This window comes from Phoca vitulina, unplaced genomic scaffold (genome assembly GCF_004348235.1).
Source record: "Phoca vitulina isolate PV1807 unplaced genomic scaffold, GSC_HSeal_1.0 scaffold14, whole genome shotgun sequence".
NCBI lineage: Eukaryota > Metazoa > Chordata > Mammalia > Carnivora > Phocidae > Phoca > Phoca vitulina.
This window is the reverse complement of record NW_022589717.1, coordinates 43,930,003-43,950,997: the sequence shown is the minus strand read 5'-3', so window position 1 is coordinate 43,950,997 and position 20,995 is coordinate 43,930,003. Positions and strand designations below refer to the sequence as shown.

General features: G+C 36.5%; 1 protein-coding gene across 3 annotated transcripts in view; it reads right to left on the bottom strand.

The window, feature by feature from the left end:
• The window catches only part of CLCN3 (chloride voltage-gated channel 3), a 91,435-nt gene that overhangs the window by 65,290 nt on the left and 5,150 nt on the right, over nucleotides 1-20,995 (bottom strand). For 2 of the 3 annotated variants that reach the window (XM_032413187.1, XM_032413183.1), the window contains exon 2: nucleotides 13,996-14,171. In XM_032413187.1, coding sequence (XP_032269078.1) covers nucleotides 13,996-14,155 — 160 coding nt within the window. In that variant the 5' untranslated portion in view covers nucleotides 14,156-14,171. The remainder of the gene's footprint in view (nucleotides 1-13,995; nucleotides 14,172-20,995) is intronic. The other variant, XM_032413182.1, reaches the window with a different exon arrangement.

Below are 20,995 nucleotides of genomic sequence, written 5' to 3'. Positions count from 1 at the left end.
GAAGTCCCTTACTCCACACATATTAGGTAGGTGAAATAGGTTGCTCTGACTGAAGTGACCTGGTGATGCAGGTGCAGAAAATGTTTACAAGGCAGTTGGCAACAGAATACAAAGAGTGTCAAATTTATTAAGAACATGACACTGCTTAGACTAAGTATCACATGAACCTTAGAATTATTTATTTCTAAAAATAATTCTGAGTAGACCATTTGAAAGAGTTTTGACCTTTTTCCAATAGACAGCCACTAAATGGTAGAGGTAGTATTTTTTTTTTTTTTTTGGTAGTGGTAGTATTTTATTAACTTAATTTTAAGAATTTCTAAAAAACTCTTAACTGAGAAGATTCATGATATAACCATCTCATCATGCCTTTTTTTAAATTTTATTTTATTATGTTATGTTAGTCACCATACATTACATCATTAGTATTTGATGTAGTGTTCCATGATTCATTGTTTTCGTATAACACCCAGTGCTCCATGCAGTACGTGCCCTCTTTAATACCCATCACCAGGCTAACCCATCCCCCTACCCCCCCTCCCTTCTAGAACCCTCAGTTTCTTCCTCAGAGTCCATAGTCTCTCATGGTTCATCTCCTCCTCCGATTTCCCCCCCTTCATTTTTCCCTTCCTGCTATCTTCTTTTTTTTTAACATATAATGTATTACTTGTTTCAGAGGTACAGGTCTGTGATTCAACAGTCTTAAACAATTCACAGCGCTCAGCAATGCACATACCCTCCCCAATGTCTATCACGCAGCCACCCCATCCCTCCCACCCCCCACCACTCCAGCAACCCTCAGTTTGTTTCCTGAGATTAAGAATTCCTCATATCAGTGAGATCATATGATACATGTCTTTCTCTGATTGACTTATTTCGCTCAGCATAATACCCTCCAGTTCCATCCACATCGTTGCAAATGGTAAGATTTCATTCTTTTTGATGGCTGCATAATATTCCATTGTATATATATATGTATACCACATCTTCTTTATCCATTCATCTGTCGATGGACATCTTGGCTCTTTCCATAGTTTGGCTATGGTGGACATTGCTGCTATAAACACCGGGGTGCACGTACCCCTTCGGATCACTACATTTGTCTCTTTGGGGTAAATACCCAGTAGTGCAATTGCTGGGTCGTATGGTAGCTCTATTTGCAACTTTTTGAGGAACCTCCATACTGTTTTCCAGAGTGGCTGCACCAGTTTGCATTCCCACCAACAGTGTAGGAGGGTTCCCCTTCCTCCGCATCCCCGCCAACATCTGTCGTTTCCTGACTTGTTAATTTTAGCCATTCTGACTGGTGTGAGGTGGTATCTCATTGAGGTTTTGACTTGGATTTCCCTGATGCCGAGCGATGTTGAGCACTTTTTCATGCGTCTGTTGGCCATTTGGATGTCTTCTTTGGAAAAATGTCTGTTCATGTCTTCTGCCCATTTCTGGATTGGATCATTTGTTCTTTGGGTGTTGAGTTTGATAAGTTCTTTATAGATTTTGGATACTAGCCCTTTATCTGATATGTCATTTGCAAATATCTTCTCCCATTCTGTCGGTTGTCTTTTGGTTTTGTTGACTGTTTCTTTTGCTGTGCAAAAGCTTTTTATCTTGATGAAGTCCGAACAGTTCATTTTTGCCCTTGCTTCCCTTGCCTTTGGTGATGTTTCTAAAAAGAAGCTGCTGCGGCTGAGGTCGAAGAGGTTGCTGCCTGTGTTCTCCTTTAGGATTTTGATGGACTTCTGTCTCACATTTAGGTCTTTCAACCATTTTGAGTTTATTTTTGTGTGTGGTGTAAGGAAATGGTCCAGTTTCATTCTTCTGCATGTGGCTGTCCAAAATACTAGCCAACAGGATCCAACAGTAAATTAAAAGGATTATTCACCACGACCAAGTGGGATTTATCCCTGGGCTGCAAGGTTGGTTCAACATCCACAAATCAATGTGATACAATACATTAATAAAAGAACAAGAACCACAGGATCCTCTCTATAGATGCAGAAAAAGCATTTGACAAAGTATAGCATCCTTTCTTGATCAAAACTCTTCAGAGTATAGGGATAGAGAGTACATACCTCAATATCATAAAAGCCATCTATGAAAAACCCATAGCGAATATCATTCTCAATGGGGAAGAACTGAGAGCTTTCCCCCTAAGGTCAGGAACACGGCAGGGATGTCCACTATCACCACTGCTATTCAACATAGTATTAGAAGTCCTAGCCACAGCAATCAGACAACAAAAAGAAATAAAAGGCATCCAAATCGGCAAAGAAGAAGTCAAACTCTCACTCTTTGCAGATGACATGATACTTTATGTGGAAAACCCAAAAGACTCCACCCCAAAACTGCCAGAACTCATACAGGAATTCAGTAAAGTGGCAGGATATAAAATCAATGCACAGAAATCAGTGGCATTCCTATACACCAACAACAAGACAGAAGAAAGAGAAATTAAGGAGTCGATCCCATTTACACTCGCACCCAAAACCGTAAGATACCTAGGAATAAATCTAACCAAAGAGGCAAAGGATCTGTATTCAGAAAACTATAAAATACTCATGAAAGAAATTGAGGAAGACACAAAGAAATGGAAAAACGTTCCATGCTCATTGACTGGAAGAACAAATATTGTGAAGATGTCAATGCTACCTAGAGCAACCTACACATTCAGGGCAATCCCCATCAAAATACCATCCACTTTTTTCAAAGAAATGGAACAAATAATCCTAAAATTTGTATGAAACCAGAAAAGACCCCGAATACCAGAGGAATGTTGAAAAAGAAAAGCAAAGCTGGTGGCATCACAATTCTGGACTTCAAGCTGTATCACAAAGCTGTCCTCATCAAGACAGTATGGTACTAGCACAAAAACAGACACATAGATCAATGGAACAGAATAGAGAGCCCAGAAATGGACCCTCAACTCTATGGTCAACTAATCTTCAACAAAGCAGGAAAGAATGTCCATTGGAAAAAAGACAGTCTCTTCAACAAATGGTGTTAAGAACTTCGTTATTCTTATTCACAGAAAGCAACCAACTCAGACTTTCTACCCTAGCAACAATTCAATCACCAAGCACCTAGCATGGTGTCTGGCCCGAAAGGAGCCTAATAATTATTTGCTGAATGGAATATGCATAGAATTGAGTCTTGAATAAAATACCAAAATTATCAGTTATCTATGAGTAGTAGGATTATGAAAGATTTTCATTTACTACCTCATATTTTTATCATTCACATTTCCTACAACAAACATATTTTGCTTTCATTATTTAAAAGTTTAACTCTTCCCAACTCATTTTTTAAAATAAACTTTATTTTGGACTAATTTTAGATTTACAAAAAGTTGCAAAGACAGTATAAAGAGGTGCCAAATACCTCCCACTCAGTTTCCTCAACTGTTAACATTTTAAATTTCCATAGTACATTTGTCTAAACTAAGAAACTGACAATGGTACATTACTATTTAGTAAACTCCAGACCTTATCTAAATTTTACCAATTTTTCCATTAATGTCCTCTTCCTATTCCAGGTTTCAATCCAGTATATCACAATGTATTTTAACATGTCTCCCTAAACTCCTCTGGCCTATGATAATTTCTCAGTCTTTCCTGATTTTTCATGACCTTGACTGGTTAAGTGTCCTGCAAAATATCCCCCCCAGTACAGGTCTGTCTATTGTTTCTCTTGTGGTTTTAGTGGAATTATGGGTCTTCAAAAAGAATTATCACAAAGGTGAAGTGTCTTTCCTGTCACATTTTAGGGGTATGTAATATCCACATGACATCACTGGTGATATTAACCTTCATTACTTGGTTACAGCAGTGTCTGCCACATTTCTCCACTGCAAAGTTACTATTTTCCCCTTCTTTTCCAATTCTATTCTTTGGAAGTAAGTCACTAAGTCTAGCCCTCCATTAAGAGAGAAAGAGGTAGGAAGTAAGCTCCTCTTCCATGAGGGTGGAATATTTACATAAATTATTTTTTTTTTTAAAGATTTTATTTATTTGAGAGAGTGAGAATGAGAGAGAGAGTGAGAGAGCACATGAGATGGGGGAGGGTCAGAGGGAGAAGCAGACTCCCTGCTGAGCAGGGAGGCCAATGCGGGACTCGATCCCGGGACTCCAGGATCATGACCTGAGCCGAAGGCAGTCACTTAACCAACTGAGCCACCCAGGAGCCCTATTTACATAAATTATTTGGAATTCTTCTACAAGGGAGACTTGTCTCTTTTCCTCCATTTATTTATTCATTCGATCATTTATATCAATGTCTATCATTTACATCATATTTACATGCTCATTTATATTTATTTTATACTTTAGTTACAATCCAATTGTGCACTATTTATTTTGTTGCTCAAATTGTTCCAGTTTTGGCTATTTGGAGCTCTTTCAGGCTAGTTCCTGTGTTCCTTGGACAATCCCTCATCCTTCTGTTTTGTTTTTGTTTTTTGTTTGTTTTTTTTGACACTTCCTTACTTCTCCTACTACACATAATCTGGGCTCATCTTGTATATTCCCTGCCCAGTTCTACAATCAGCATCTCTCCAGAGAAATCCATTATTAAGTCCTAGAGTTAACCATTTAAGACTTTTGTGAACCCAGGATAATCTACCTGAATGTCATGATGTAATCTGAAAGCTGCACAAAGTGTAAATAATTTTAAACTTTGAGCACCCAAGCCAAAATTGCCACAAATGACCCTCATACATAATAGCAACACTTTCACCCTTTCTTTTTAAAAAGCTATCTTATTTTGTTTCAAAAGCTGAGCTGAGTTGGGTGGGTAGAACAGATATTTTGCATTCATTTTTCAGATACGAAAACTGAGAAATAGAAGTGATGACAATGAGTAATGTCAGGGAGCCAGATATTGATAGAGGCAATATCTTCTATCCCGTGCCTTCTTCCTCTCAGACCACACCACCACTGTGGTGGGCCCCTCTGCAATACAGCTGTAACAATATAGGTACATTCATAGTTCCTGCTACTCCACTGAATATCCTACTGTAGGCTTCCTAGGTGTCCAGTTAAACCAAAACTTTTCTCTATATAGCCATATTAATTCAATAAATAAAAAAGGAAAAAATACTCCTAAAAATCATAAAAGATGATTGGCAAATATGTTAAAATAGACTTTTTTTTTTTATAAAACAGCAACTTTTAATGAGCTTCTGCTATGTGCATGCCAGTATATTAGGCATTGTAAGAAGGGAGGATAAAATAAACAGCATATGTGGCTGTCCATGATATACTAACATCCCGTCCTCACCAAGTTTAGAAATAAGGAAAATAAGATTGCTTATCAAGAGTTAAAATATGTAATCAATACATAATGGATCACTCTAAAACTATGTAGGCAGAAAAATAAACGACATACAAGCCAACAAGATTTACTGGGATAATTATACTGAAAGTACAGCTTAATGTAAGAGGAGGGCAGGTTATAAAGAAAAAGGCAAGTAAGGAAAGTCAAGTAAGCAAACACAGTAAAAGCAATACAATTAACTACATAGGAGGGGCCCCTAGCCCAAACCTGAGAAGTCTGGTAAGGCTTTCCAGAGGGAATGAGGCCTAACGTGAGAAGCAAAGTACAAGTAATAATTGGTATATGGGCAAAGGAAACATGTTCAAAGACCTGGAGATATGACAGCTGGGCACAAGCCCAACCCTAACATTTACAAGGCCCAGACCAAGAGTACAAAGGAAGACCCATTTGCCATGTGATTAAATATTTAAAAGTTATAAAGCAAGTCAACAAACTATTAAAGAAATATATTTTATCCTCCTATATTAACAAATACACCTTATAATTCCTTGTAAGTTTCAGCTCAGTTTTACAGATCTATAGCCAAGCTGGTGACAATTTGGAAAACACTGCAAAGCATGAAGAAAATTAAAAGCACCCAAATTCCATCACCAAGAGTAAAATCATTATTTTGGTGTATTTCCCTCCAAAGTTGTGTGCACATGTATATATAATATTTTAAGGGACGCCTGGTTGGCTCAGTCGGTTGGGTATCTGCCTTCAGCTCAGGTCATGATCCCCCGCATCAGGCTCCGTGCTCAGCGGGAAGCCTGCTTCTCCCTCTCCCTCTCCTTCTGCCTGCCTGTCTGCCTACTTGTGATCTCTCTCTCTCTGTCAAATAAATAGATAAATCTTAAAAAACAATATTTTAAGAGAAATGACTTCACATTATATATATATATAAAGATTTTGCCCTTTTAATATAAGCCCTTCCACTCTTAGAGCTTATAATACAAGTCATCTTATTCAGTTACCCAATGTGCATTTTGTAGCTGGCTTATCTTAAAATAGAATTCTAAATGTGGGGTCAAGTGTGTTCTATAGACCCCTGGAGGTCTCCAAGATCTTTTTCAGGGTATTTATAAGTCTGAAACTGTTTATAATAATACGCGTATTATTATTTAAATGATATATATGTATCAGTTTCCTACTGCTAGTGTAACAAATTACCACAAACTTTGTGGTTTAAAAGAAAACAAATTTATTCTCTTACAGTTCTGGAAGTCAGAAGTCTAAAATCAAGGTGTCTGCTGGGCTACACTCCTTCTGGAGGCATCATTAATATATAGTATAGACAATTATTTATGATATTCTGGCAGGATTCATTGATGTATTTTAGAGTATTTTGGAGAGATGGACTGTACAGAAGGTTTCAGAAGTCACCAGTGTATGTGTGTATTTTTTTAATTTATTTTTATCTATTTATTTTTTTTTTTTTTGCTGAGGGTTTGCAATACATTATATAGCAGTGATTTTAGAATTATCTTTTGGAAAAAAAAAAAAGAATTATCTTTTGGAATTATAACAGAGCTATTTACTTACATTCAGCCAGTTTTCCTTAGGAAATTAAAGAGCCTAACAAAGCCTAAGACTGAATAGAAGCCATTAGAAGGCCTCTTAATGAAAAGTGGAGGTTAGATGTCCTTTGTGAAAATATTTTATATCTGCCAGAAGATAGAATCCAATATCTAATGGGAAAGGAACACAGAAGAAAACAGAAATAGCTACCATACACTGAGTCCTTACCATGAGTTAGTTACTGTGCTAAAGATTCTATATACATTATTTATGTATTAAAGTCTCTACACACACTTAATTCTCAGAGCAATCATTTAGCGAGTACTACTACTCTTTAAAGAGGAAAAAAACAAAGGCATAGAGAAGCTAAGTGACTTGCAGAGGTAGTAACTGGCAGAGCCAGGATGTAAATTCAGGTCTACAACTTAAAAGCCACTAAACATAACAGATCTTCATTCAACACATATACCAAAACACTATCAGTACTTTCCAGTGATTAACTCATTTTTTTTGGTATACTAAAAAGATACAGGGGCGCCTGGGTGGCTCAGTTGGTTAAGGACTGCCTTCAGCTCAGGTCATGATCCCAGGGTCCTGGATCGAGCCCCGCATTGGGCTCCCTGTTCAGTGGGGAGCCTGCTTCTCCCTCTTCTGCTCCCCCTGCTTGTGCTCTCTCTCTCTCTGTCAAATAAGTAAATAAAAATCTTAAAAAAAAAAAAAAGACACAGAGTCATGAAAGAATATTTAATACACAACTAACTGCTTGTCCTACTGTCCACTTAAATGCTCCCCAGATATTAAGCAGACACAGAAACGAGCTCTTCCCTCTGACATCTGCATCTGCCCTAGGATGAGGGTTGATCTAGTCTGAGGCCCCCATTTCTTCTAGGATGTTACCCTTCCAATCGCTGTTAACAGGACCATATCAGCTATGCTGAAAGAAAGGATATCACTATCTTACAAAAGAACATTTACCATCTCACAACATAATACATTTTCCTATTGCTGGGACTTCATGTATTATCTCCCCTTCTAGAACACTCTGCAATTTTAAAGGGGTATCAAAATAATATCCTTTTTCTTCGAAGTGTAACATCTAAAATCTGTACCACCCAATTTAACACTTACATAGTTAACTGTCAACTGCTGTTCCACATTTTGTACCTTCAACTAGACTACCTTCAAGGACAGAATCTATATGGAAAACACCAACGGTTGCTTACCCTACAGTACTCCAATTTCTTCCTTGCTAACAGAATTTTAATTTTGTTTGATTGGTATTGTGCCTAATTTTAAGGAACAAATTATGATTCTTCTAACCAGTCAGTAATCCCATTCCTCTTCGTCAGTGATCAGTGTAGGTATGGGCATATGACCCAATTCTAGCCAGTGATATAAGAAAAAGTCTACTGATACTGTTCTAGGAAAAGTATCTTCTCAGGTGAGAAAAAGAGCAACAAAAAATCCTTTTTTGTATTTCTTCATTGGTACTCTCTCCTATTGAAAACCACAAATAAAAACATCATCAACACTTGATGGCAGTGTGGAAAGAAGGAAATAGTTAGGTCCTCCTAGGGGTTTTACTTCCTTGAGTTAATCCTGTATCCCAGGTAAAGGGCCAAGAAACTACTTAAACACAGAAAAATGGGTAGACTATTAAATGTCACCTGATATGAATATTTGTGTTTATCTGGTTTATAACCTCATAATTAAAATTAGGAAAAAATACAGTGATGAAGAGAGCAAATAATTAATAATAGCAAAATACTATATTTTCTTTCTGTATTTATTTATTTTTTTAAATCAAAGAATATCCAAAACTGCCAGGGAGCATACAAGGCAGTAAGAATTTAAAGTGCCAAGATTCTGAAAAAAAGTGAAGCAGGTAAACTCAACAGTCTCAACCACTTTTTGCCCTTGAGCCTTTTCTTAATTCATAAGTATAGAGACTGAGAACCCCAGCAGAATGTGAAAGGGGGAGCTTTTGGCAATCTTATGCGGTTGAGGAGACAAGATCTGAAGTTCAGAATCACCAATGTGGACTTGAATGGCCCAATATCCTGGAGAAAAGAGACAGAACAGAACATTCTATGATACTTTTCCCCTAAAAATATTTATGGTTCCTAAATTTTATGAGCAAGAGGCTGAGAAACTAAGCAAAAAGTGGTTAAGAGACTAAATTGATAAGCAAAGCTGTCCGTAGTCTCAAAATGCAGGGAGATAAAAACTAAATTTCAGCACCCAACAAAGAGAAGGAGTCTTAGTAAACACAGAGCTTTCTACTAAAATCCTCAAGGGCTATGTCCTAAAAATAAAGTAAGTCAAAATATAGACTAACTCTTAGAAAGTCTGAAACCATGCTGCAAATTCTCTTGATCTTTAATGGGGTCAATGTAATTTGCTCCTAGACTACCTGTCTACCAAGAAAAAAATTAAATATGCTATGGTGAAAATATCATCATCCAGAGTATCTATAATTTTTTGTATACAATATCCAGCATTCAATCAAAAATTACAAAACATACCTGAAGTCAAGGTCAAAAGACTGGAAAAACAAAAGAAAAAACAAGCAACACATACAGACTCACAGGTTTGTCTAGAATATTCAGGTATGGACTTTAAACAAGTGATTAATATATTCAAAAAAACCAGAGAATTTCTCCCAGAGTATAGCAATTTATAGGAAATTAATCAAATGGAAATTTGATGGCTGAGAAATAACTGAAATTCAAAACTTGATAGAAAACAATGAGATACCACTACACATCTGTTGTTACAGCTAAAATCCAAACTACTGACAACATCAAATGTGACATATATGTGGAGCAACAGGAACTCTCTTATTCACTGTTGGTGGGAATGCAAATGGTACAACCACTTTAAAAGACAATTTGGCAGTTTCTTATAAAACTAAACATACTCTTACCATATGAGCCAGCTACTACATTCCTTGGTATTTACCCAAAATGAGTTAAAATATCCAAATGAAAAGGAAAAAAAGATTTAAAAAAAAACCAAAAAACAGAGAAGTACATAAGAAACACAAGGATCTCAGAGAAAAGATCTAACACATGTAATTGGAGTCCTAAAAGGAGAGGGGAGAGAGAATGGCAGAAACAACACTTGAGGATTCACCGGTCAAAATTATCCAAAGATTAAAACAAAAAAGAAAAATCAAGTCACAATTCAGGAGGCTCTAATAACCCTAGCCAGGATAAATACAAAGAAAACCACACTTAGGCAACCCTGGTTAAGTTTCTAAAAACCAAACCAAAAACAAAGAAAAATAGACAAAAGGGGAAAAAATAAGACTGATAGCTGACTTTTCAACAGAAATAATGGAAAGCAAATGACACAAGAATTATATCTTTAAAGAGTTCAAAGAAAATGACTATAAGGAACGCCTGGGTGGCTCAGTCGGTTAAGCATCTCCCTTCAGCTTAGGTCATGATCCCAGGGTCCTGGGATCAAGCCCCACATCGGGCTTCCTGCTCGGCGGGGAGCCTGCTTCTCCCTCTCCCTCTGCTGCCACTCCCCCCCCTTGGATAGTGTGCTCTCTCTGTGTCAAATAAATAAAATCTTAAAAAGAAAAGAAAAAACAAGAAAATGACTATAGGGTGCCTGGGTGGCTCAGTTGGTTAAGCGACTGCCTTCGGCTCAGGTCATGATCCTGGAGTCCCGGGATCGAGTCCCGCATCAGGCTCCCTGCTTGGCAGGGAGTCTGCTTCTCCCTCTGACCCTCCTCCTTCTCATGCTCTCTGTCTCTCATTCTCTCTCTCTCTCAAATAAATAAATAAAATCTTTAAAAAAATATATTAAAAATAAATAAATAAAATAAAATAATAAAAAAATAAAAAAATAAAATGACTATAGACCTAGAAATATATAACTACAAATATATCCTATAAAAATAAAAGGGAAACAAAAACTTTTACAAACACTGAGTGAACTTATTGTTAGTAGTCAGTAATGAAAGGAAATATTAATGAGAGTTGTTCAGGCAGAAAGATAACTAACCCAGACAGAAACATGAAAATGCAGTATAGAATGAAGAGCAATAGAAAAAGTAAAGATGCAGCTAAATCTAAATAGACACTGATGGAATGCCTGGGTGGCTCAGTCCATAGAACGTCTGCCTATGGCTCAGTTTATGATCCCAGGGTCCTGGGATGGGGCTGTGTTGGGCTCCTTGCTCAGTGGGGAGTCTGCTTCTCCCTCTCTCTCTGTCCCTCCCCCTGGTTGTGTGCAAAGGGTCTCTCTCTTTCAAATAAAATCTTAAAAAATAAATAAATAGACACTGACGTAAAACAACAATAATGTCTTGTGAATATAAAATATATGCAGAATTAAAACAGACAACAACAACAGCACAAAAAGGGGAAGGGAGATAAAATGAGGTAAAATATCCTAAGGTCCTTGCCTTTTCCATGGAGTGGTAAAAGTACTCATTTATAGAACTAAAAAGTCAAGAGTGCATGTTATAATCTATAGAGTAATGCACCAAACAAAATATAAGACAGTGTGTAACTAACAAAGTACTGAGAAGAATAGAAATAGAGAAAAAGAACAGCCATGACAAACAGAAAACAAATATAAAAACAGCAGATTTGAACTCAAATATATCAGTGATAACATTAAATGTAAATGGACTATATTACATGGTCTACAAGTCAATAAAAGACCAATGTGAAAAGCAAAACTCAAAATATATGCTGGCTTTTGGCATAAAGAGAGAAAAATATTTCAATACAACAGAGTATAAAATCCAGAAACAGATCTACAGAAATATATCCACCTGATAGATGATAAAGATGTCACTGCAGTACACAGGAGAATGGAAGGTTTTTTCAATAAATGGTGCTGGATCAACTAGTTATCCAAATGGGAAAAAAACTGAATCTAAATCTTTAATTTACATCACATATAAAAATTAGATGCAAGGTAGATTATAAATCTAAATGTGAAAGACACAAAAAATAAAACTTCTAGAAGAAAATCAGCTAATTTCTTCATGACCTTGAGGTATGGGAAGAGATCTTAAGCAGAACACAAAAAAGACAAAAATAAAGGAAAAGATTAACTGCATTTCATTAGAATTGATGGCATCTTCACCAAAAGATTCCATTAAGAAGTAAAAAGGCATCGGGCGCCTGGGTGGCTCAGTTGGTTAAGCGACTGCCTTCGGCTCAGGTCATGATCCTGGAGTCCCGGGATCGAGTCCCGCATCGGGCTCCCTGCTCTGCAGGGAGTCTGCTTCTCCCTCTGACCCTCCTCCCTCTCATGCTCTCTGTCTCTCATTCTCCCTCAAATAAATAAATAAAATCTTAAAAAAAAAAAAAAAAAAAAGAAGAAGAAGTAAAAAGGCATACCAGACCAAGAAAAGACATTTGCAATACATATATCTGATAAAGGACTCTTAATCAGAATGCATAAAGAACTCATAAAATAGGCAAAAAGCCTGAACAGGCAATTCAAAAGAGGCAATCTAAAAAGCCAATAAACATGCAAAAAGGTATTTAAACTCATAAGCCTTCAGACAAATGTAAAATAAAACCAAAATGTGAGAATACTGCACCCACACTAGAATAGCCAAAATTTTTAAAACTGAAAATATCAAGTATTGGTGAAGATGTGGAGGAACTAGAACTCTCACACACTGCTGGTATTATAAACATGCTATAACTACTCTGAAACTATCTTTGACAGGAGCTGGTACTACTGAGATCCACATACCCTATCAACTAAGAATTCCATTCCAAGGTATAAACCCCACAGAATTGTATATATAATGTGCACTAAAATACAGGTACATGAAAATTCATAAGCATTATTAGTGATAGCCAAAATCTGAAAGAAAAAAAAAAACTAAACATCCACCAACAATATATGATGAATAGAACAGAAAAACTGCAGCATATTTACACAATGAGATACTACATGGCAATGAAAATAATTACTGCTATATTCAGCAACATAAATGAATCTCAAAACATAAATGACACCAGACACAAAAGAGTATAAATAGTATAATTCTATTTATATAAAGTTTAAATACCTGTAAACTAATCGATAGAAGTCAAAATAATAGTTACCTTTGAAACTGGAAGGGGGAACAAGGGAGAATTCTGAAGGAACAGGTAATGTTTTATTTTTCGATTGAGGGATAATTATATGCGTGTTTTCACTTTGTACAATTTCTACACATATGATCTGCTGATTGTTATGATGGCTAATTTTATATGTCAACTTCACTGATCAAAGGGATACCCAGATGGCTGATAAAACATTTACAGGTGTGTCTGTGAGGGTCTTTCCAGAAGAGATTAGCATTTGACTCAGTACACTTAAAAAAGGTGACCTAACCGATGGCAAGTGGGCATCATCCAATCAGTTGAGGATCTGAATAGAACAGAAGGCAGAGGAAAGGTGAAACTGCTCTTTGCTGGACATGGAACATCTATCTTCTTCTGCCTTCTGACAGCACTTCTAGATCTGTGGCCTTGAGACTTACACCCCTGGCTACCCTGGTTCTCAGGCCTCTGGGTTTGGACTAGAACTATACCACCAGCTTTCCTGAGTTTCCAATTTCCAGATGACAGATTGTAGGACTCAGCCTCCACAATCATGTGAGGCAATCCTTCATAATAAATCTCTTTCTGACCATGAGAGACGATGGACTCTGAAAAACAAACTGAGGGTTCTAGAGGGGAGGGGGGTGGGAGGATGGGTTAGCCTGGTGATGGGTATTAAAGAGGGCACGTTCTGCATGGAGCACTGGGTGTTATGCACAAACAATGAATCATGGAACACTACATAAAAAAAAAAAAATCTCTTTCTGGATATCTATGTATATACTATTCGGTTCTATTTCTCTAAGGATCCCAATTATAGTTGTATACATCTCCATATTATGTTATATTTAAATTTTTAAGTTTACCCACATACAAAGTTTTCTTTTGGGGTAATGAAAATGTTTTGCAACTAGATAAAAATGGTAGTTGCACAATATTGTGAATGTGCTAAATGCCACTGAACACCTTAAAACGGTTGTTTATATGAATCAACTCAATTAAAAAATAGTTACCCAAAAACTCAACCTCAACAATGTATAATTTATTAGTAGACATTAATTACCACAAATATTAAAAGTTGTAATGCCAAACTTACCAACTGCTGTGTCACCATCTAACAAATTGTCATCTTCAGAAGTCTGAAAGTCCATAATAACACCTGCTCCATCTAAAAGCTCCTCATCACTACTTGCACTTGTTATACTGTTGTAGCTGTTTCTATAGTATCCTCTATGGAACAGCTGCTCAGACTCCATTTAGCTGTCTGACTATCTGAAAAAAGAAGAAAAAATGGTTTCAACATTTCCCCAACATCTAATAAAAATCACCTAGTTGAATAGGACAAAATGAAACTTCTGATTTCTATATTTAAAAAAAATACTGAGGTCATTCACTATAACAATACCTAACTATGTCTATTGGGATGATTTAATAATTCTATTCTCACTATACAGCTACAAAAAGGAATGAATTTCTTCAGGTAGTGGCATAAAACAATCTGCAAGATCAATTGTTAAGTTAAAAAAGTACAAAGAAGAGGTGCCTGGGTGGCTCAGTTGGTTAAGCATCTGCCTTCAGCTCAGGTCATGATCCCAGGGTCCAGGGATCAGGCCCTGCATCACGCTCCCTGCTCAGCGGGGAGTCTGCCTCTCCCACCCCCTCTGCGCCTCCCCCTGCTCCTGCTCTCTCTCTCTGTCTCAAAAAATAAATAAAATCTTTAAAAAAAATAAAAATTTAAAAAAATTTAAAAGTACAAAGAAGTGGGGGACCTGGGTGGCTCAGTCGGTTAAGCATCCAACTCATGATTTGGGCTCAGGTCATGATCTCAAGGATCGTGAGACTGAGCAGGCACTGGGCTCCATGCACAGCAGGGAGTCTGCTTGGGATACTCTCTCCCTCTCCCCGTTCCCCTCCCCCTACTTGCATGACCTGGAGCATGTGAAGCACCCTCTCTCTCTAATAATAAATATTTTTTTTTTTTAAAGTACAAAGAAGTGTTTAAGGTATACTACAATATATGTGGGGGTTTCTTACCCAAAAAAAGTTGGGGGGGGGGGAGGACAGGAAGAAATACAGTGTATAATTGCTTGTGTACATATAGACTATCTCTGGAGGGATTTCCAAGAACATTGCCTACAGGAGAAAGGAACAAAATGGCTGAAGTACCAAGTCCAAAAGGGAGACTCTTTTGTCCCTTTTGAGTATTTTACCAGATGCAAGTACTAATTTTAAAATGCTGTAATTTAAATTTTTTTAATATGAATTTCATTCTTTCATTATTTTAAAATTTAAATCCTCAGAGTCCATTGTCAAATATCAGCCATGGAAAATATGCTAATAAGTAACAATTTTCATTTTTTCAAAGCAGATAATACCAAAAAATGCTTGTTTCATTGTTCTTACTCTCTATGCATTAAAAACAATATTACTCCTAAATAGTTTGATTTTTTTTAATACATCTTACTTGCTTAACATCTAAATGAGAGTTCAAGATATTAGCAATAGGCTTGAAAGGTTCATGTGTGGGACTTGAAAAATACAGTCAAAAGCAGTCAAACCAGTAAGCCTTGTAAAACAAGAATTTAATATGTCATAATAAATACATATGAAAATAAAAGGTAATGCCACTAAGCATACTCCAATTCTAGTGCTGAATTCTATACTGAAGACTTTTTTAAGACAATCTCCTATTCTCAGTAAACTGTCCTTCTGCACAGGGAAAAATAACCTCAAAGAGCTATAACAAAAATTATTTATAAAGATTTTACACTTCTTTTTAGAAAAATAAAATATTGCCAAAAACTATTTTTAACAGATTTATTATTACAAATTTCCTAACTTAAAGACTACTTTAGAGAAGGTAAAGTTTTGAATACTCCTTGAGAGCATGTCTCTATTCTCAGCATCTGGCACAGTGACTGGTACATAATATATGAATAGTAAACGTCAAAACATCAAATTGTTATTCAGTCAATAAGGTAAAAAAGAGAAATGTATTCAATTTTCAATAAACAAATGCTCTCTACAACAGTATTAATCTGGTCTTGGGAGAATAACCAAAAACTAGCACATAGATTACAAAGAAAAACTCAACCACTTTGCATTATTGCATCATTAATGTTTTATGGTTACCTCTACCAAAGACAGCCCATTATAACTTACTAAGATTTGTTAGAATGTACTAATTAAAGCAAAAGTTTTATATTTAAGATAAATGTTAAAATAGAATAGTATGAAAATAACTGTTCATGCTAAGAACTTTGTAGTGTCCATAGAGGCAATCAAATTAAATATTGTGGCTCTTGAGTAAATACCCAAAAGCCTTTTATTATTTTTTATTTTTTATTGTTATGTTAATCACCATACATTACATCATTAGTTTTAGCCCAAAAGCCTTTTATTTTATTATTTTTTATTTTTTTATTGTTATGTTAATCACCATACATTACATCATTAGTTTTAGCCCAAAAGCCTTTTAAAAAAATAAGCATGAATAGGGGTGCCTGGGTGGCTCAGTCAGCAAGCATCTACCTTTGGCTCAGGTCATGATCCCAGGGTCCCTGGAATCAAGCCCCAAATCAAGCCTGCTTCTCCCTCTCCCTCTGCCTGCCACTCCCCTTGCTTATGCTCTCTTTCTCTGTCAAATAAATAAATAAAATCTTTAAAAAATAAATAAGCATGAATAATTCCAAGAATCCTTTTAATTTTGATGTATCAAAGCACGTATGTTAAGATTTTGGGAAGAACACAAACATTCTATTCTTCACTTCTTTACCTCATGATCAGACTAGAAGGGCTTAAGACATGTGATAACACACATCAATGAACATTAGTTGGAGGGTATATATCACTAAGAAATCTCTCTAAAATAATTACAAATGTCTGTGTACTGGGACCTCAATCAGCAAGTTCCAAGATATCTCCTCCATTTATCCCTAAAAGTGCCTCAAAAACCATTAGCGATAACTGGCAACTTAATTCTTTCAAAATGTTTAAAAAACTTAATTTTGGGGTGCCTGGGTGGCTCAGTGGGTTAAGCATGGGACTCGGCTCAGGTCATGATCTCAGGATTGGGAGACTGAGCTGGGCGTGGAGCCTACTTACAAGTCTCTCTCTGCCCCTCTCCCACGCACGCGCCCCTCTCTCTCTCTCTCTCTCTCCCCCCCCCCCCCCCCCCCCCCCCGGGAAAAAAAAAAAACTTAATTTCACCAATACCTCTGAGACATCTAGCCTCCACACCTTTATAACAAGAGCAACCAACTCTGTTCCAAAAGTCTATTAAACTCAGGCCTGCATGGGTTATTATTTCTATAAATTTGGTAATTTTAAAAAAACTAGTTTTCTTGGGGCACCTGGGTGGTTCAGATGGTTAAGCATCTGCCTTCAGCTCAGGTCATGATCTCCAGGTCCTGGGATGGAGCCCTACATCAGGCTCCCAGCTCAGCAGGGAGTCTGCTTCTGCCTCTCCCCTTGCTTGTGCTCTGTCTCTCTCTCTCTCTCTCTCAAATGAATAAATAAAATCTTAGGGGAAAAAAACTATTCTTATTAACCTAGGAACCTATAGAGCTGTACACTGATCACTGTCACTAGCCTTGAAACATGGCTAGTCCAAATTGAGATGTGCTCAAAGGTAAAATACCTACCAGATTTCTAAGGCTTAATACAAAAAAAGAATGTCAGATATTCTGCTAATAATTTTATGTTGATTCCATGTTGAAACAATACTTTATAGATATATTGAGTTAAATAAAATTAGTCTGTTTTGTCTTTACCTTTTTAATATAGCTAAAAAATTTTAAATTACATGTGGCTCACATGTGCAGCACAAATATTTGTATTGAACAGCACTGCTACACAATATCCAAAATTCTATGGGAGCATAAAGGAAATGCACAGAAGAATTCTAGATACCAGTGATTAATCTTTTTAAGTTCTAAACTCAATTCCCAGGCTTGCTCACAAAAAGCTATTTAAACCATAATATGGCAGCTGAAATTTTGCATATTAAAAAAAATGAAAATACTACAAAGTCATCTTTTCCTCTTTAATTGTCAAAAATATTTTTGAAATCATTTCAAAACATAATAGACACACAGTAGCCTGCAAATGTATTCTTGTAGTTATAAAGACTAGAAATAACCTGTGAAAATCTCCAGGGATAAAGCCTCGTCTACTGTAGTAAATTCCTAAATGATCTATGTACAATCACCTTGACCCCCTCTAATCTGATCTCCATACTGCAGCCAGCATTGTCTTTTCCAAAAGCCAGTCTGATCAGTAATCTCTCCCCACTCCATGGATTAAAGTCCTAATCACTTCTCACCAACCTTAGCAGACAAACTCTTAAACACAGCAGGCAAGACCCTGTGCAGCCTGGCCTCTGCCTAGTTCTCTAGCTTCATTTTGAAGTGTGTACTTCTTGCAGTACTCTAGACTTATTGATCTTCCTCTCAGTCCTACCAGGCTATTTCCTGTCTTATAGCTCCCTTAGCTTGGAACATACCCTCTCTTCTCCATCCAATTAACTTTCCTATGCATTCTTCAGATCTCACATGAACTGTCTATTTATTTAACAAACTCTTAAACAGAGTTTACTATATGTATGACACCATCCTAAACGTGACACAAATTAACTCGTTTATAGTTGGATTAAATACAATCACAACCCTAAAGCTTAGGTACTATTATTATACTCATTTAACAGATGAGGAAACTGATGCACAGAGTTTAAATAATTTACCCAAAGTCATGGAACTAGTAAGGAAAGCCTCCGTGACTAGGTCAAATTTTCATTGTTAGTCCTTAGATCGCTCCTTTATATCACTTACTACAGTTGTAATGTTATACTTATTTATGTGATTACTTAATTAACGTTTTCCCAACTACAATATATATCATGAGGTCTGGCAAGGTGTTAATTTTTGTTCAACACTGCATATTTGATGGTCATTAGCACAGTACCTGGCATATATTAGGTGTTCAATGTTTTTTTTATTAAACTTTTTGAAGTAATTATGATTTCACATGCAGTTGTAATAAATCATAGAGATATCCTGTGTACCCTTTACTCAGTTTCCACCAAGGGTGATATCTTGCAAAACCACAGAACAATATCACAATCCAAATACTGACACTGAGAGTACACTCAAGATACAGAACATGTCCATCACCACAAGGATCCCTCATGTTGCCCTTTTAAAGCCACACCTACTTTCTTCCAACCCTACCCTTAACCCCTGGCAACCCATAATCTATTTTCTATTCCTAGAATTTTGCCCATTCCAAGTATGTTATATAAATGGAATCATACGATATATTACTTTTTGGGACTAGCTCTTTGCACTCAGCATAATTCTCTGGAGATTCACCCAGGTTGTTGTATGTATCAATAGTTCTTCCTTTTTTATTGCTGAGTAATATTTCATGGTATGGATGTACCATAGTTTAACCATTCATCCACTGAAGAATATCTGGTTCTTTTCTGGGTTTTGGGTATTATGAATCAAGCTGCTATAAATATCCATGTCCAGGTTTTTGTGTGAACTTAAGTCTTCATTTGCTGAGATAGAAGTCAAGGAGTGCAATAACTGGGTCATATGGTAATTGCGTGTTTAGTTTTTTAAGGAACTGCCAGTTTTACATTCCCACCAACAATAAATATATGGGTTTCCGGTTTCTTCACATCCTTACCAGCACTTCCCATTGTTACCATTTCTTTTAAAGATTTTATTTATTTGAGAGAGAGAGAGAGAGAGAGCACGTGCGAGAGGGAGCATGAGGTGGGGGCGGGGTGGGGCAAAGGGAGAGGGAGAAGCGGACTCCCCACTGAGCAAGGAGTCCAATTCGGGGCTCAATTCACGACCTGAGCCGAAGGCAGATGCTTGACTGAGCTACCCAAGCGCCCCATCACCATCTTTTATTTTAGCCAGTCTGATAGGTGTGTAGTGATAGTTCGTTGTAGTTTTAGTTTGCATTTCCCTAATGGCTAATCACGTTGAACATCTTTTTATGTGCTTATTTGCTATCTGCCTATCCTCTTCAGTGAAATGACTATTCATATATTTTGCCCATTTTCTAATTGGATTGCTTTTTTACTGCTAAGTTTTATACTTTAGAATATATATTCTAGATGCTAGTCCTTTGTCAGATATGTTGTTTGCAAATATTTTCTCCCACTCTGTAGCTTGACTTTATTCTTTTTTTTTAAGTAATCTCTATACCCAACGTGGGGCTCAAACTCACAACCTTGAGATCAAGAGTTGCATGCTCCACCGACTGAGCCAGCCAGGTGCCCTTGACTTTCTTTTTTTTTTTTGACAGGGTCTATCACAGAGCAAAAAGATTTAATTTTGATGAAGTTCAATTTATCAATTTTTCCTTTATGGATTATGCTTTTGGTGTTATCTAAAAAATCTACCTCCCAAAGATTTTCTTCTCAATTTTTTATAGTTTTATATTTTATTTGTAAGTCCATGATTCATTTGGCATGAGTTTTTGTATACGGTGTTAAGACATAGGTTGAAATTTGTTTTGTTTTTTTTTTTTGATGTTTGGATGTCCAATTGTTCCAGCAGCATTTGCTGAAAAAAGTTATTTTTCTCTTACTGATTTTTTTTTTTTGCCTTTGTCAAAAATTAGTCGGGCATATTTGTGTATGTCATTTTCACAGTTCTGTGTTCTGTTCCACTGATCTATGTGTCTATACCTACAGCAATACCATAGTCTCAATTACTTTAGCTCTGAAATAAGCCTTGAAATTGGATAGATTAATTTGTCACACTTTATTCTTATTTTTTAAAATTGCTTTAGCTGTTCTAGTTTCTTTGCCTTTCCATATAAATTTTATAATCTTATCTAGATCTACAAAACCTTGCTGGGGCAGTTAATATTTATACCATGAATATAACAAATGCATAACAAACAAATGGCACATCTCTACTTGGATGCTATATACAAACTCTAATTCAACAAAACTGAAGCTGAATAAATATTTGCCCCAAACTTGCTTGTCCTCCTGCACTGCCTATCTCAGCTTACAGGATCATCATCTCTCTCATAGCCAAGATTAGTTTTCAGAATCACCTATTAATTTATTT